Here is an 18,435-nt window from a genome sequence, read left to right as displayed (position 1 = left end):
ACTGAAAGTTCAAAGCAAAACAAGTAAAGAGAAGGCTTACTCTGTCCCTTCTTTAACACTCAAAACTTACATTTTGTTCTTACCACTAACATTTAAGGAAGAATCAACACAATACACTCTAGTACAGGATAATCAGGGTAAAAAACAATATTGCTCCCCATTGACTAGCACTGAGAAGTCTGGTAAGAGCCAATAGTCTACCCTAGTTACCTTAAACAAACAAACAAATGACAAACTAACAATGAAATACAGAGAAAGACCCAAAGTAAGGATGGGAAGAAAACTGAAGAACACTTGGATTTCTTCTCTTACAACTTAAATTACTGTTGCTGTAATAACCTTTCCAGTGACTACATTCTAGTTTCAAAAATCCCCAAAGCAAGGTACACCCACTGTAATACTATTAAAAACAACAAAAAAAAAACCCAAACCCTAGACAGAAACACAGACCTACCACTTCCCTCAAGAAGCTAGAGGAAAAACAGATTAGACTTAGTGAAGACTTCTTTCAAAGTCACAGATTTTGTATGCATTATTTCATTCCAAAGGAGGAGGACATGACTTTTTTAAGCTCCAGATTTAAACACTGAAATGTTACCTCTAGAGGGACTTCTGACATAATTAATTTGCCACTATAAGATAACATGAATATTCAGTGAAGGTTCTGATATTAGAATTTTCTGTGTACACAGAGCAGATAACTATAACTGGAGTAAGTAAACAGATGCCTTATTGATCAAGTATATCTGGTGATCATATTTTAAATGGATTTTCAACTTAAAAATTCTGCTATGATAAAATAGGATTCCCTCCCTTTCTCTATTTTTAACAGTGTTATGATAAAACCTAAAGCCTCTTGCATAGTAGGCAAACATTCTCCCTCTAAGCTAATCTCCAGGTGCTATTCTCTTTCTGAGCAGTCGTAAGTTTAAGATCTTGACTGCTTCCCAAGCTTCATTGTATATATGGTTTATTATGATAAATTCAGACCATTTAAAGAAAGCCAGATTAAATATTTGTGACAGAAACTTACTGATTTTCTTAGGAAGTAAATTTCATGAATAAAAAAATCAACCATATAGAATCAGTAATGCCTCTCATTTTGGATCAGAATTATAAGCAGTAGGCAGACACCTTCTGAAACAGAATAATATAAACCACAACTACTACTGTACTTTTCTGGATACACCTAGATGCTGTGCACAAAAAGATAACTTTAAAAAATAAGTAGTGGGCCAGGAGTTTGGCCTAGTGGTAGAGGGCTTTGCCTAGCATGCATGAAGACCCAGGTTCGATTCCTCAGTACCACATACATAGAAAAAAGTCAGAAGTGGTACTGAGGCTCAAGTGGTACAATGCTAGCCTTGAGAAAGTCCAAGGACAGTGCTCAGGCTCTGAGCTCAAGCCTAGGACTGGCCATAAATAAATAAATAAATAAATAAATAAATAAGTAGCCCATGCATGGTGGTGCATGCCTGAAATCCCAGCACTCTGAAGCAGAAGAAGGGAGAATCATGAGTTCAGTGCCACCCAAGACTACACAGTGAGACACTTTCTCAGCACACTTCATCAAATAAATGAATAATAATAAGGAAGACAGGAAGTATAGCTTGGTGGTAAAGCACTGACCTTAGAATGTTCAAGGCCCTAGATTTGACCACCCGCACTGAAAAAAAAAAATCTGAAAAATAAATGGGAAAGACAGCTTCCTTGAGTGGGTGAACTGTGTGGTATGTGAACTGCATCTCAACCAAGCTATTTATAAAAATAAAATAAGCAGAACACATGAAATAAGATTGTTTTAAATCTCCAAAGAAGATGTGACATAACCTGTACCAGGCAGGGATATATGGCAGACTTGTTCACTAGGTGAACTAATCTATCACCATGGCCTTCAGTGTTTTAGCCAACCTGTTAGGGACTGTCTACGTTACATGGTGCCATCTAATCATTGTAAGTGGAAGTCAGCTGAGCCTCTGCTTTTGCTTAAAAAAAGGGACAGACTTGGATGGCAAAGCTTCTCATCCTTTTATCCCTTTGCCCTTCTCTTCCTTCCTGCCTAAACATAGACTGGTGATTAAGGCAAAAGCAGTTGTCTTGTTTCTCTGGGGCAAAAATACATGTGAAAAAGACCAAGAAAATGGCATAGCTTACTGAATAGAAGAACCATATCCCTGAAGACTTTGTTATGTGAGACCAAAATAAGCAAACAAAAGCAAAACAAAAATTAAATTAAGAAACATTTTAGAAGTCTTTCTCAATGTGATTTTCTGTTATTTGCAGCCAAATGCAACCCAAATACAACCTCCTTTGGAGCAAATGAGTGCTGGTAATAAAAAGAAATGCCAAGCTTTAGTTGTAACATTTAACCAGATTTTCTATAATTTACAGTTTTAGGAGGGGGCTGAATCAGAGGATGTAACAAAGCCTTTTCTTCTTTTCTTTGAGAGCTATAAGAGGTTGTGTAAGACAATGCAACAAATGCAATCTTTGGAGCTAGAATTTTAGTGCCAGCTGCCTCTCTACACTTTAGGTGAGAGAAAAAGGAGCCAAAGTACTCTTCAGATTTCTTCACCTCCTAAATGAAGATAGTGAAGGCAGCTAATTAATACTCAAAAACTGCTGAAAGACATGCCAACTAGGGAACCACTAAGCTATTTCCAAAAATTAAACTATATGGAAACCTAAGTCATGTTGGGTGGCATCTGGTCATGATTAACAGAATCATGTCATAGACTGATGATGTCATAATTAGTAAGGGGCACGATGTCAGAAGTAACAAAGAAAATGATCTTTACCATTAGATCTTAAGGGCAGCAAGGAAAGAAAATCCAGGCAGAAAAGCACAGTCTACATTTATCTATGTAACCAATACCTTTTATATTGAATCTGCTACATCATTGAAAGAGGCAACGCAGCAGAAAGTAAATGATTCCTCAGCGAGAGTTAAGCCCCCGAGTGTCCAGGAGAATTGCTGAAGGAGTCCTTGAGGAGTATCAGCCAGCTGGTCATCATAATTACTATTCCTAGGCAAGGCCAGAAGAGGAGGCAGAAGACTTTTTTGGTCTCAATATATACTGAGTTCTCAATAGAAAATATAAAAGTGTTTCTGTCAAATGAGCCTATGTTTTCTAGTCTAAACTTGGGGTAGAGATGAGGGAAAGGCCTGACATGAGGAGCTATTAAGATCCACCAAAAAGCATCTAACAAGGTGACAAATTTGGGCTCTTATAGAAAAAGAGCCTGATTTCAGGCTGCTTGGGCAGTGAGATTTTCAAGGTAGATTACTACTTTGGATTAATCCAAGGATTAAATTTTAAATATGGCTATGATCCTTCATCAGCTTTTAGAGTAGTTTTACTTACTTCACTGTCAAGAACTTCATGAAAGCAATTTGATTTATCTAAATTTGTAGAGGTTTTCATCAGCTTGCTGAAATGTCTATGCTCGTGTTAGCTCTCATGAGAGCGACCACATTCCTGTGTGGTTCATCTTGGGCCAGTAGTATGCATAACCTCTGCCAAGGCATGGTCACAGAACGGATTAAAGCCTAATGAGTCCCACTCATTTGATCTTCTAAGGAGAATGAATATTTCTGGTTTTTGAAATAATTGTATAGTGAGTGTTTAGGAAGGATCTTAAATAGCAGTTCTGAATAATTACAAATACATGTTTGTGTTTGAAATAGTCAGATAAAATGGGGTTCAATTCTGTATAAAAATATCTTCTTAAAGGGTTCATCTTTGAGAGAGGGGGGAATTTCTCTTTTCATATACCCAGTCATATTTTAAAATGGCTAGTTGCCAAGTTCCCCAGTCACTCAAGAGAGACAAATGGTTGACATGTAAAGTAAATCACACACAAAAACACACAAACATATTTGGGGGGCATTTAACCTTTTCCTGTTTTCCAAACAACACTGAAATCCTAGCGACTCTGTACTTTTCATATACAACTTAGTTGCCATAGCAATACTTTCTGGTCTCGATTTCTCTAGGATGAAACTGGCTGAGGCCTATTTCCCACTTCCTTTAACTCTGTTACTGGTCCCCAGCCTCCAGGACTTCTGGCCTTTTAAGTATTCACACAGTTTGGACTCCAGTATTTACCTACTAGAAACAATAGCTTTGATTCCTTATTTTACAATTTTTCTGGAAACAAGAGCTCTGAAGTCTGAGGGTAATAACAGAAGACTTCAATGTGATGCAGATTGGCTCTCAGAGAAACAACACTTAGAGAATAAATCATGGATCAGTGAGACAAGAAAAAATTCCTCTGCTGAAGGCCAGGACAGATGACACTCAGCATGACTGATATGAGACAAATTTTGTAAAATATCTTTCCAATTTCAGCTAGAATTATAAGCAATCTTAATCCAAGGCAGAGGAGTCATATATTTAGATGTTTGTTGTATTCTTCAGACTATAAAAAGGAAATTTCTAGCTCTCTAGATTGCAAAGAAGGCTGTCTTAATGTAAATAGATGTGCTTCTTGCCTGTGCTGCACTCAGATGGAATGAAATTGAATGAAGAGAAGGAGGGAGGGAGGCATCCTCACCTGTGTTAATGACTGACTCCAGAGCTTCATCTCCATCACTGGCTGGGGTGCCAGATCTTTAGCAGTTTCCTCACATACACTTAGATCAGACACACTGAGCAAATATGATGTCCAATTTAGTTGATAGATAGAACTCCCTTTGGTTGCACTAACATGCGAAGTTGTCAGTTCAGTCAATGAGTGCTTATTGAGTACTCATAGTGCACAGTGCTAAAGTAGGCACTTGTGATCTGTTGACAAAACCCAAGTTCATCACAGTATTAAAAAATCACTACCTAACATTTGAGATTATCCATGATCCTGTTAGATATGGAGGGCAGCATAGAAGTAGAAAATATTCAAATAATTATCAACAACTATTTGAAACAGTAGCTCCAATTCCTTGCCCCAGTCTTATGGATTAAGCCTTTATTAGTATTATAAAGTAGGAAAGAAAATGGGAGGAGCTAGGACTCCTCTCCTCTAGATAAGAAGTAGATAAGTGACAGTTGGGTAGAGTGATAAGCAAAAGGAAGAAGGGAATCAAAAAGGGCCTAGAAATTTAAAAACTGAATAGATAACCTATAGTAAGAGTTAGCCAGGCAATCGAGAAAAAGCAGCTAAACACAAAATGGACTTGATGATTCTCCAAGAAACTAGGCCTTGAATGACCACAGTGGCACACAGATCCCTCCCTTTCTTCCTCCTTCTTTCCCTCCCTGCCTCCCTTCCCTTTTCCTTCCTTCCTACTTCCTTCCTTCCCTCTTGCCTTTCCTTCCTCCTTCTTTCTTGGATCATTTGCTTATTTTTTATCTGTGTTTAATAACTGTCAAAATTATTTGTGGTTCAGACACACTGTGCTAGGTTTACCTTTTATAAGAATTTTTTTCCTTCTCCAAAATATAAGTTTCATACCCAGAGACTGAAGAAATTATGAACCCCTATCAAAAACACACTTTGGATAGACTTATTTTGTACTAACATTGCATTTACATATGTTTTGACTTAGGAACTAGAAATATTTAACCTCACAGCACCTATAGAGCATCTGAGTCTGTTGAGCTGTGTCCATTGGTATCATCTCAATTCTGAACAGCCTATTTACTTAAAATTGTTTGCTAAGCAGAGTGTCATGATTTTGCTTACACTTTTGCACGTGTCCGTTAGAAAACCATTATTTTCAAGCTGCTGTAAAAATTGTTAATTTAATCGACTATTTGATAATTAAGGTTTCAACAAAGTGCTGGTGGCATTTATTAGCTGAAAAAGACTGGGTGACAGGGGTACTTAATACACAGCATATTTGATTTCTCATCCTATTCTGGAAACACTTAACAAGATATCATGATTAGGAAGTAGAAAGATAATAAGTCTTAAACTAAGGTGGCAGAGGGACTATAAACTAAGACATTAGGTAGATTTGGTTAGCTCTTATGACTCTGCTCTGCTCTTTTTATGTGGCCAGGCCTCGGAAGATTTCTTGTTATTTAAATTTTAATGTTTTTAAAATGGCATGGAAATGACATAATTACAACTCAATTATCCACTTTTAAGGCACATTCCAGGTAATTTTTTTCTTTTTCTCTAAAACAAGATGAGTAAATTTTGTTGTGCCTACAAACCTAGCAACAAGGACAAGCTCCTTTACTTCTCAGTACACTGCCTTGGGAAAGAGAGCAAAAGATAAAGAACTGCTTTCTCTCAATGGTCGGGACCAGGGGCTGACCCTTGCTTTTCCAGAAGCAGGAGAGCACCTTTGAAAGGCACCCAGGCCTTCCATTCCTGCCCACCATCTTCCTGCAGCCTACCAGGGTGTTCCCACCTCAGTCTATGGGCGTGTCCTGGATCCCAAGGGAGCTTGCTTCTCTCATCCTTTGGCTAGCTCTCTCAATATCATCCTTTTCAGTGCTCTTTTCCTCAGCATGCATCCTAAAACCACATAGTCACTCCCCTTCTTCCTCATCCCTCTTGATTTCTTGACAGTACTTTCAAACAGCTGAAATATTACAAATGATGCTTATATACTGGTTATATCCCCTTATCGCTAATAGAGTGTTAGGTCTACAACACCACTAATATTTTGTTTATTCAGTACCTTAATTTCTGTAAGACACAATGTCTAGAACAGAGAAAAAGGCTTAGTAAATGGTTGTTGAATGAGTGACGGAAAATGAAGGTCAGAAAGCAATACTACAGGGTACGTGTACTAGACACACTAGGATTGGACTCCTGAGATCTCAGCCAGGCCTAAGACTTTTTGCCAGGAGAAAAAAAAAAAAGGCTCTGCATGCCTATTCAGCCACAGGGCAAATTCCTGAGAGGAAGAAGGAATGATTTCTGTAGGTAAAATAGTCAAACAAAGAGATCTTATCCACAAAACAACGGTGTCCTCTCTTCAGAATAAAGAACATAATGATCAAGGCGGATCATTATTCAGACCTTTGTCTGTGATATCACACCAATCACAGAGAAACCTGAGGTTTACAGTCTGAGAACCACATGATAACCCACCTTACCAGTGGTGCAAGGGATACTAAGTTTTCAAGCTGGGGAAAGAGAAAGCCTCATCTCTGTAATGTTCTCCCTATAGGTGTGGATTCTAAATCCCAAGGCTGCTGCAGATATAGTGACTAGGAAAGTAAGTCAGTCATCACAAGAAATAGAAGCAGTGGGTCAAATGTCACTGACTAATCAATCTGTCATTGGCCAATTACCCATCCCCATGAAGAAGTGACAGTGATCTAGTTTCATATCAATAAATGTCTATCTGGGCATATCAGCTGCTGCTAACTGTAGCCTGCCAAGATATCCAGCATTGTCCACAGGCATTGGTGGCTAGGAAATCTCTCTCTCTCTCCTCTTAATAATGTCACCGAAGAGGCAAATGCGGTTCCTGACAACATAATGTTAGTTTCACCGAGACGTGTCTCTTGGAACGCTCAGCTAGTTATACAGAGCTTCAGCTGCATGGATTTTCTTACTAGAAAAAAAAAAAAACAAAAAACAATAGTTGGGCTTAAAGAAATTGGTGCTTCTTACTGTGCTATGATACACAATTCTGCCTTTAGTTGTTTGCCTGCTCATCATCCCCCCTGCCCCACCCCAGTGAGGAAAGAAAATTTGTTTGGGGGAACCATTTTCATTCCACATTTAAAGAAAAGCAAGAGAGCATATTTTCTCTTGCTTAAAACCCTACTGATATACTTTCTTGGAGTCAGATTCAACATCTGTGATTTTACAGTGATACTAGAAGCCAAGACGACTTTGTGTATTTTCTGTTTGAGTTGTCACCCTAGAAACAATTTCAATGAGGTCCCTGCTGGATCTAAAACTATAGATTTCCTTCTATACCTGCTATAATTTCCCCTCTGTCTTGACAGTCAACCACACTGGGACATTCAGCCAGTCATGAAAAGCTTATTCAGTTGCCATAGGCTTTATTATATACCAGCTGAGGCTGGGTGGGGTCAGAAAGTGAACCATCATATATAAATACTGTGACCACAGTTCTATACAGAATGTAGGGGTGATTGAAGGGGATGTCTCAGTATTCCCAGGAAATGATGAAAGTCTAGAGAAGTATTCCCAAAGAATGAACTCTGAAAAGGAGAATAGAAACATTCAAGTAAAAAGTAGGATGGGCCGGGAGTTTGGCCTAGTGGTTAAAGTGCTTGCCTAGCATGCATGAGGACCCGGGTTCGATTCCTTGGTACCACATACATAGAAAAAAGCCAGAAGTGGTGCTGAGGCTCAAGTGGTAGAGCTCTAGCCTTGAGAAAGTCCAAGGACAGTGCTCAGGCCGTGAGCTCAAGCCCAGGATGGGCAAAAAAAAAAAAAAAGTAGGATGGGGGAAGGTACAAACAAGAAGGTAGCATGTGATACAAGCAGTGACAATAGCATGGTGAGAGATTTGAAGGCACATGGATAAGAGGTAAGATCCACATGAGAAATTCTAGTTCAACAGGCTGTGGTATAACACATGTAGGAATGTAGTCTGGTGAAGACACAAGAGAAAGGCAAGTCAGAGTATTGTTCAATACTTTAGTCAGAGGGCAAACATGACTCCTCTGAGAATATGGTAAAGAGTATGGCCACCTGAGGTCTAAGGGGCAAGTGCAACGAGAAGAGAGGGTCAGATGGAAGTCTGAAGTCTGAAGATCAGGTAGAAATGTGGAACTACATCTAAGGTTCGACTTCAGTACATTCATGGTGTAATGATAATGGATCCCAAAACAGGTCTTTGAAAAGGGTACTTAATTCTAAAGTCTGAAAAGACTCAGTTCGCATTTTCGAAAAGTGACTCATGTGCATTCAGAGGCTAATTCCCTGCATTTTGTACATGCTTGGGGGGGTAATTCTTTTAAATTTTATTCAAATTACTATCTCAGTGACCATCTTTTCATATCTCATCAATACACAAATTTCTAAGGAAATTCCCACAATAGAAAACTCATAATGGGAAAATTTCATTCCCACTTTGTTCTACTCATAACATTTTCTGACAAATACTTATAAATGTCTTGTTCCCTGCAATTAAACACTTATGGTTGTCATCAGATATCCAAAATGGGCTCATTTTGTTGAATAATATGCTGAAGTTGAACCTTGGATGTTACACTGATCATTTGGCTAAAATCTCTTACGTTTATTTCTTAACTTTTCTTTTTTCTTTCACCAAATGGTGAGAATATAGTTTTTCTACTCACTCATTTTTCTTTTTTAAACTCTGTATGAGTACAGTGATTTGTGATATATATACTGCATTCATCATAAACTGATTAAAAATCAAGCAAACTACTGCCTCATATGCTTTTTTTTCATGGTGAACACCTTCCTTCTTTTGTGTTGGGGTTGTAACTCAGGAGGAAAGCACTTGCCTAGCTATATGCAATACTCTTGCTTGATCCTCAGCAAGAGTAGGTTGGTTTTGAGGATGTTTTCTGGTTCTGTGTAAACTTTTGGATCTTTGTCTTAATACTACGGGTAAAATGTCACTGGAATTTAATAAGACTGTATTTCATTTGTACACTACTTTTAAATGTATGGACATTTAAAAATATTAATTCAAATAAATGAACGTGATATTTTTCAAGAAGGAAGGGAAGTAGGGAGGGAGGAAAGGAAAAGTGGAACTACAAAGGCATAGCTAGGGTAACGGCAGTAGGATGGAGAGTGGATGAGCCTATGAGGTGTCTAAGTGGCAGTATGTCTAGAACTTCAGGTCTGATGTCAAGACAGCAAGGGAGAGAGGAAGAAGAAATTTAGAAAGGGTCTCATTTTGTGGCTCAAGCAATGGGCAGATGCATGGGGCTACTGAATAAAAAGAAGAATCACAATGGTGTGGGGAAGAGGAAGATAACAAAACCCATGTAGGACATCTAGGTTGAGATGTGTAGAGAACACTGTTAGATTGGGGAAAAGTAGGCACAGAGTATGACATAAGTGAAAGGAATGCAGAGAACATTAAGAGAGGGTTGGAAGAACTACTAAGCTGCCTGTTTACTTCAATCTTCATTGGCAAGAAGACTGGTCTTCAAATTAGAAATGGCAGAACAAACATAATAAGAGAAAATTGAAGTCCCAAATAGGTGAAGTGAAAGAGAGTATCTAGTCAATTTAAATGATTTCAAGTCTCCTGGCTCAGATGAGTTACACCCAAGCCTGCTGAAAGAAATTGCACATGTAATCTCAGAGACACAATTGGTAATCTTGAACAAATTGTAAAGACCATAAAGAGTGTTGGAAGACAAAAGAAGGACAACCATTTCCCAGGTTCCCCGCCTCCCCTCTCCAGTGAAGAGGGATAAACTATACTGGGAATACACAGACACATTTCATGTCTCTGACAAAATTCTACACAGCTTATTTAATAGATAGTTGATGAGTACTTTAGTTAATGCACACAGTTGAGTAACAGGAAGGAGCGTGTTTGTGGTTTGACAAAAGTTTATTTGTGCCAGTAGCTTGTTGGGATTGTATGTGGCTGGTTGTTTCCCTCTTCCTAAAGAGCAACTGAAGTTTATCCAACCTTCAGTCTGAACTCCAGGTTGCTCTCTGACTTGTTGCCTGTGGTACTCAGCCTGAGAGGTGGCCCTTCAGGAAAATGGGATGATAATTTAAATAAAGATATCTAGCAGTCTGAAGTCACTAAGAAACCAATTGTCTACTCCTCAGGATGCCTGCAGAACTAATAAGCAGCATTAATCACTGTGGTTATTAGCCTGAACAGCAACAAACCTGTGCCTATTACATTGTTGTCTGACTTTTTTGTTCTCTAAGATGTGAACAGGAAAGAAAAAAGAAATGTAGTAGAGCACAATGGGGAAAGCAGTCATGTACTGCCAACATCTTTATGTTAGACAGACTAAAGTGGATGCACAGATAGGCATGGTTTACTTGAGCATTCAGAGGCCTCCTCTGAAGCTACAAGGAGGGGAAGGAGGAAAAAAAAGGGAAGGAAAGAGAAAGAAAACAATAACCTACTTGAGACCCACATGGCTCTTGTAAAACAAGATATACTTTCTGAGGGATATCCTCAGTCTCACACTTAGAAATTATATAATCCACCAGTGCCAGTGGTGCACATTGTAATTTTAGCTATTCAGAAGGATGAGACCTAGAAGACTGAGGTTCAAAGCCAGCCTCCCTGGAAAAGTCTGATAGACTCCATCTTCAAGTAACCAGAAAAACTAGTTAGATTAGAAGTATGGTTCAAGTGGTAGAGTGCTAGCTATGAGCAAGCAAATTGAGCTGATGCAAGGCCCAGAGTTCAAGCCCTCAGCAAAAATATAATAATAAAAAATAAATTATACAAATCAAGTAGACTTAAATTTTCTTAAAAGAAATGAACAATAATTTATAAAATTCAAACACAAAAGCATATAGATTTTCTAGATTTCACATTTGGCCTATCTAGATTTTACATAAACACATTTATTAAAGCTGAAAATGATTTTCATCTACATAACCTCTCTTGACATTTTCTCATAACCAAGACTTGAGAAGGTAGGCCATACCAAAGAGAGGCCTCTTTTCTAGTCCCCAAAAGTTGAATTTCAGTGCCTTTTACTAAACAAGAAAAACAAACATTTTGTATCTCATTGCTTGTCCTCTTATTTACCATTTTGCCAAAATAGCATTTTTCACCTGCATTAAACAATTGTTTTAAGCCAGTGAATGCAAACTAATCTTACCGTATTGACCCAATCATGTATGGCTGTGCCAGCTGAACTACAATCGCACCACTCCCCAGCTGGTGACATGTGTAGCCAGAGTCCCAATCATAATTCTTAGTGTCCCCATTCAGCAAGGCATTTCGGCTCCGACTGACTCCTTCAATCACGCTGGCACAATCAGCAATTGTTGCAACGTTCTCCATGGGAACTGCGAGTCCAAACAAAATATTTGGCATCAGGACGTGAAGTGAATATATCCCAACAGCATGTTCAGAATAAAATTATGACTTTTTCAAATCAGTAATAAAATGTAAACTATAACATCTTGTTTAAGATAGAAGCCAAAGAATTCTTTAAGTTGAACTTAAGGTTAGAATAAACAAAAACATATGCAGCAAGTAGTCCTAAAGCATTTTATTACAAAGAAACATGATAACCTAGAAAATACAGAGACTACACACTGTGGAATATTACTGAAATGAGAAACTACTCAACAATTAAGATTTGTGTGTATGTGTAGTGCTGGAGATCCAATCTAGGGCGCCCCATATACTAAAGCAGAAGTTCTGCTATTGAGCTAAAACCCTGGCCCAGCAATTGAAATTAATGAGCTTTAGATATCTATGTCTATATCTCTCTCTATATATAAAATATATGTGCATATAAATGTGTATATATACATATATGTTGAGTTGAAAATTTATAAATTCAAAGCTTTTGAATACATAAAGTGATTCAGGACATAGTATCAATTGCTTTTCAGAATACAATTGGTCTCCATCAATCCAATTCCTTCTTTTTTTTGTTTATTATTCTGTGCACTGAGACACATATGCTTGCTTTTTCCTTTGTTCATGAACTGCTGTATCTTAGAAAAACAGCTGTGTTTTGATTCTTTCTCACTCTCCACTTCAAGTTCATATCAACCTGCTCATTTATAAAAGTCAAGAGCTCCCACAAAATGATGGTTGCTCAGTGTGATGGGACTCTCTAAAACACTGGGGAGGCATAATAAAAGATAAGAGCAGTTTAAGTCCCATGGGCCTTCTCTATATGTTTATGCTATTCAGCCAAAATCTATATTTTCTTTAGATATATAATGTTTTAAAACCCAAAGCTATAATGTTAACCTGCTATACTTTTTAGTATATTATATTCTCTGAAAAGAAAGATGGCAAGCAATAATACCTCCAAATCAAAACTCTTCTAACTTCATAATGATGTGAAGTAAATGATCTTGCAATTCTCTTTTAAGGAATACACTTACTTCCCAAAGTTGGACATGCTTGTGTTCAAACCTTCATCTGATATCCCTAACTAATTGATTTGCTCTCTATGCATGAGGAAGGTCATCCACAAATAAAGAAGAGAGAAAAGAGGGAAAAAGGGGGAGAGAATGGGTTTTCTAGTGATGAATCCCTTGACTATGAAGCTTAATTTCAAAGCAGCTAACAAAAAAGTAATAAAATTGTCTTTAAGGACAGTTTCCTATCAGAAATGGGGCTCAGAGAGAAGTTTCCAATGACTTTGAAACAAAACAGAGGTGAATGACTAACTTTAGAGGTAAGTCCTGGTTATGATTGTCTCCTGGAAAGGAGCCAGTGCTCTATAATTTGGAGAGGAAATAGATGCATAGTAAATTGAACTAAGATAGCAAACAGCACTCTAGGTAGATTATGCTGCAGGAACACATAGTTCCCAGTCCTTCAGTGGCTCAATGTAACATATATTTATTTTCCAGTCTCATTTTGTATTCAATTATCCAGGTGCCTCTGTCCGTGGCATCACATAGGGATCCTAGTGACAAGAGGATTCATACTGACCTTCCCTCAATCACAGCCGCAGAAAGAGAATGAACAAAACACTGGCTCTAGAAGTATTTCTCCTTAAAAGTAACATACATCACTTTGCTGACATTTCATTGGCCAAGGAAAGTCACATGGCCTACCTAATCTCAAAGGATTTAGGCAGGGAGAAAAAGTAGTCCAGCCCAGGAGGGGAAAAAAATGGACTGTCTGATGAACAATATTTATACCTATCACAGATATTAAATCAGGATGAAGAAACACTCAGCAGATGATAAAACTAATCATTTATTTAAGTTATACAAGATATTTTAATGTGTGAGTATTCCAAAATATCTCTGTTTCGCTGAGGGACACTGAAATTATCACTACTGGTTTCTTTGCAAACAAATGTCCTCTTGGAGTTTTGGGTACAAATTTCTTAAAGGAATACATACTATTATACATGTCAGTATAAATACTTATGTACATACACACCCAGAGAGAGAAGTCAAATTATATCTGCGGTTGGTTACAGTGGTATGGATATATTACATTCAGCTTCTCTCCATCATAATGAATTGTTCACCAAAGTAATTATTTTTTTAAAAAGTATACTCTTAATAGGAGGGGAAAAAAGATTAGGGGAGGGGGCTGGGAGAGGGACTTGGGGACAAAAACATGGGAAGGGGTATCAATGGGTGAGAAATAATGCACCTTCTATCTGTCAAATTTAACTGTAACCCCACACTCAACTCATTGCTCCACAGTCATCAACTCTTGGTAAAGTCAGACTAGTAAGTATGAAAGGATGCATCTATGTGGGTGCAATTTCTCACTTTTTGTTAGAGAAATCTGAACATTCTTTTATTTTCCATTTGTTCTATAAATTGTCTATTTTTATCTTTTTGTATATTTCCTATTATTTTTCTAACTGAATTATAAAATACCAATATATTGAGTTGAAATATTTAATATTTGCCTTTATGATTTCCTTTTTTACATGTAAATTCTTTTCTACACAAATTAATATTTGCCTACATTTTCTCCAGAAAATTTCAGGTTTTTTCTTTTTCTTTTTCTGGTGGGTTCTGGACCTGGCTGCAGCTGAGCCTCTTTGTGCTCAGGGCTAGCACTCTACCACATGGGCCACTGCATACCACTTCTGGCTTTTTCTTCAAACCGTGATCCTCAGATCTTAGCCTCCTGTGTAGCTAGGATTACAGGCATGAGCCACTAGCACTCTGCCAGATTTTTCTTTTTATGTTTAGGTTTCTAATCAGAATTTATCTTGGAATACTGTGAGATGGGTACAGAGTCTTCATCTTGTACTCAAAAGAATAGGCAGGGGAGCTGATGGCTCACACCTGTAATCCTAGCTACTCAGAAGGCTGAGATTGGAGGATCTTGGTTCAAAGCTATCCTACTCCCAGGCACCAAACCATAAGACTCATCTCCAGTTAACCTCCAGAAAACAGGAAGTAGCCTGTGGCTCAAGTGGTACAGCCTTGAGATGAAGAACTCAGGGACAGTGCTCAGGCCAAGTTCAAACCCCATGACTGGAGGGTTTCCCAAGAGCCATTTAATAGTTTACCCTCCTCTAGGTAACCTGTTACTTTTAGTCACATGTGAAGTATCTTTATATATGTGCATCTTTTTTTATAAGATCTTTTCTGTTTTATGACTATCTTGCCTACAAGTTACTACAGTTTTAGTGGTAATCTTAAAATCTCCTAAAGTTAGTGCCTTTTCTTCCCAACCTTTCTTTTCTCCTTTTTTTTTCAAAAATTTCTTAGACATCATTGGTATTTGCATGAAAAAATGTGTGCTATAAGTTTTTAAATACACTGGCATTAAATGTAGTCTACAGGATATTATTTCAGAGGATTTGAGCTTTGCTTTATGGCTTGGTACTTGCTTAATTCTGATTAACACTGCATTTGTGCCAGAGAGAATGTATATTCTCTAATCTGAGGTTTGCATAGTTTTAAATGTCTGTTAAGTCAAACTCATTAATTATGTTATTAAGCTCATATATACTTTCTAATTACTAGAAGATTTTTATCAAAAATATCCTGCTAAAACTAAATTTGTCAAACTGGTTTGCCTTATAATTCTGTCAATTTTTCTTTTAAATATTTTTGAGACATGCTTCACATTTGTCATTTAAATTTTATTTTCTGATGGACTAAAGCTTTCATTATTATATACTGGTGTTCTTTATTCCTAATAATACCTTTGCTCTAACATCTACATTATTGGATGCTAAATCATTATAGCACCTTTATCTTGGTTAATATTTTCTTAGAACCAGTCTATTTTCTATTTTCTTGGCTCTTATAAATAACATACAAAAGCTTAAAACTATTCAGTGTCCTTTGTCTTTTCACTAGCAGATTTACATAGCTTATATAAATTGTTGCTACTAATATATTTGGATAGTTTTACTTTTTATTTAGAAAGTTTCTTCTTTGTTTCCCTTAGCTTTCTATTCACTTTGTTCTTATTTTCTAGCAAATTTCTGTTGGGCATAGTGGTACATATCTGTAATCCTAGTACTCAAGATGAGGCAAAGAAGGGCTTTATACTGTCTTACAAAAAAGTTTCTTTTATTTCTGATATGTTATCTCTACTGATTTGGTTTAGAGATTATATATCCCATTTCTCCTCCTTCACTAATTACTTTTCAGACAACCATTTCTCACTTAACAATGCCTAAAGTTAAAAATTATTTCTTCTGACAAACATTTTTAATAATAATCAACACATTCCCAGCTTGTCATTGTCATCTAAGATTTTAGTTTATATATTTGTTTTATATTTCCCATACCACTTATTATTCCATACAATTTAGACTTATTTACCAATTTGTTTACTATTTCTTGTGTTCTGATATAAATTCTCACTATATAGCCCCAGCTAGCCTCTAATGCTCCATCTGTCTCTGCCTCAGTCTTCTAAGGCCAGAACAGAACTCAGAATTCCATTTTTTGTATTCTCTTTTACAAAAGAGAATATTTTATATCAATGACTTTTGCTTTCTTAATAAGGAATCTTATATCCTCTGTGCTGAATGATAACACACCATTGTTTCTATCGTGGTCTTGATATAGCTATTTGTTAATGTTTGGTAGTCAAAGTCTAGATCTACAAAGAGAGGCCAACCCAACACATCCCACATACACACACCAAAACAGCCTAAATTAATGAAATTAACCCCCAAGTTCCACATTTCTTTTTAAGAAACAGCTTTTTCTAGAATGGCTAGCAATTTGATAATCAACTCTATTATCACTTCACAGGATACAACATCAAAAGAGCACTACCTTCTTAATTCTCATTCTTACTTTTTGATCATGGATCAAATTAACAAGTATAATGACCAAATGATGCCAGGGAGGGTAAAGGAGAGGACAGGGATCTGGGCACAGACTCAGTGCAAGATGATTTAGTATAAATTACCAAGATGAGAAAACCATCCTGGCACCATCTCACCTTTTAATATCCAAATCAGTATGTCTGTCTCACCTAACCTGAATATTAGAGGTTTAGAAAATGTTTCCTAAAGACAAGAATTCAGGTTCTTTCTTCACTGCTACATTCTCATGATATATTTGTATGTATATAAATGTGGGGGGGGGGCGGGAGTTTGGCCTAGAGGTTAAAGTGCTTGCCTAGCATGCATGAAGACCCGGGTTCGATTCCTCGGTACCACATATAGAAAAAAGCCGGAAGTGGTGCTGAGGCTCAAGTGGTAGAGCTCTAGCCTTGAGAAAGTCCAAGGACAGGGCTCAGGCCCTGAGCTCGAGCCCAGGACTGGCAAAAAAAAAAAAAAAATGTGTGTGTGTGTGTGTGTGTAGATGAAAGGAGTAGGGACTCAATAAAGATGGACTGAATGAATTAATCACATTCAGAAAATTATGCCCATTAAGTTCTATAGTTTTATAACTTTTAAGTTATAGAACTTTATCTTGCTAATCATAGTTACTTGCCAAAAGTTAAAAAGATCTAAAAGATACCAAATAAAACAAAAAAATATTGCTTTCCCAGTGAAAATTTTCTTAGAAAAATAAAGTCTGATCAATCTCTGGGTATTGACCTAAACATTTAAAGAAAATAAACTTGTTCATGGAAAAAGAGTTGCTATGTAATCAGCATACACAGCTCTATCTGTCCTTGTAACTTCTCTGAAAATTTAGCTCACATGTATAAAATTTGGTTACTCATGGTAGAACGAAGTATTTTTGACACATCATTTTGGAGGGCAAGAGGGAAGGGAATATATAGAGTACAATGTGGTTTTCAAAGGCTATAAAATGTCTTTTATCTATCTGCTCCAGATATATCCAGGGAACCTGGAAGGAGAAGCTTGTCCGAATGTTGCCACTGTGTTTATTAATGTACTGAGGCTATTCTGTCCATTTCTGAAAAGAATTACTTTGGCTGTGGGTGTTTGTTTCTAAAAGCATGAGTGTTGGCTTGTTTAGTCAGGTGCCCAATGCCTAATGGTTGTAAATACATTCTGGTGGAGTGATTTTACCTGACTGCCACCCAAGAATGTGCCAAGCTGTTTTCTTTCCCAGAGGGACGGGGCCACTCCCTATTCTGAATGTTCATTACCCTCTTTCATATGCTCCTGATAAGTTTATTAGAAACACCATCTGGATGGGACTTAGCTTTGTGTCTCATCTCCAGTCTTCCAGTCTCTTTCTGGTCTCACTGGAATTTGTGCCCCAATTTGTGTCACTTTGTTTACAAACCCGTACTGCCAGAACCCAGCATCTTGTGTCTTTCTAGTCCTAGGTTTCCTCTGCCACCCTTCAGCTATATGCCTTCTACAATAGTTTATGCTGGGAGCTGAAGCCAAAGGGGAGCTGCCTGGGCAGAAATTACTTTTCTCCCTCTGTGCACACAACAATTCTGCTCAGACAAATTTAATT

The 18,435-nt window shown here is 37.4% G+C and overlaps 1 protein-coding gene across 1 annotated transcript in view; it reads right to left on the bottom strand.

The window, feature by feature from the left end:
• The window catches only part of Btbd9 (BTB domain containing 9), a 338,683-nt gene that overhangs the window by 80,151 nt on the left and 240,097 nt on the right, over positions 1-18,435 (bottom strand). Inside the window, exon 8 of the mRNA XM_090355745.1 lies at positions 11,730-11,919. Coding sequence (XP_090211871.1) covers positions 11,730-11,919 — 190 coding nt within the window. The remainder of the gene's footprint in view (positions 1-11,729; positions 11,920-18,435) is intronic.

Source organism: Megascapheus bottae, chromosome 22 (assembly GCF_031878675.1).
Source record: "Megascapheus bottae isolate mThoBot1 chromosome 22, mThoBot2.hap1, whole genome shotgun sequence".
Lineage (NCBI taxonomy): Eukaryota > Metazoa > Chordata > Mammalia > Rodentia > Geomyidae > Megascapheus > Megascapheus bottae.
Note: the sequence above shows the minus strand (reverse complement) of the source record. Positions and strands in the feature narration are given on the sequence as shown.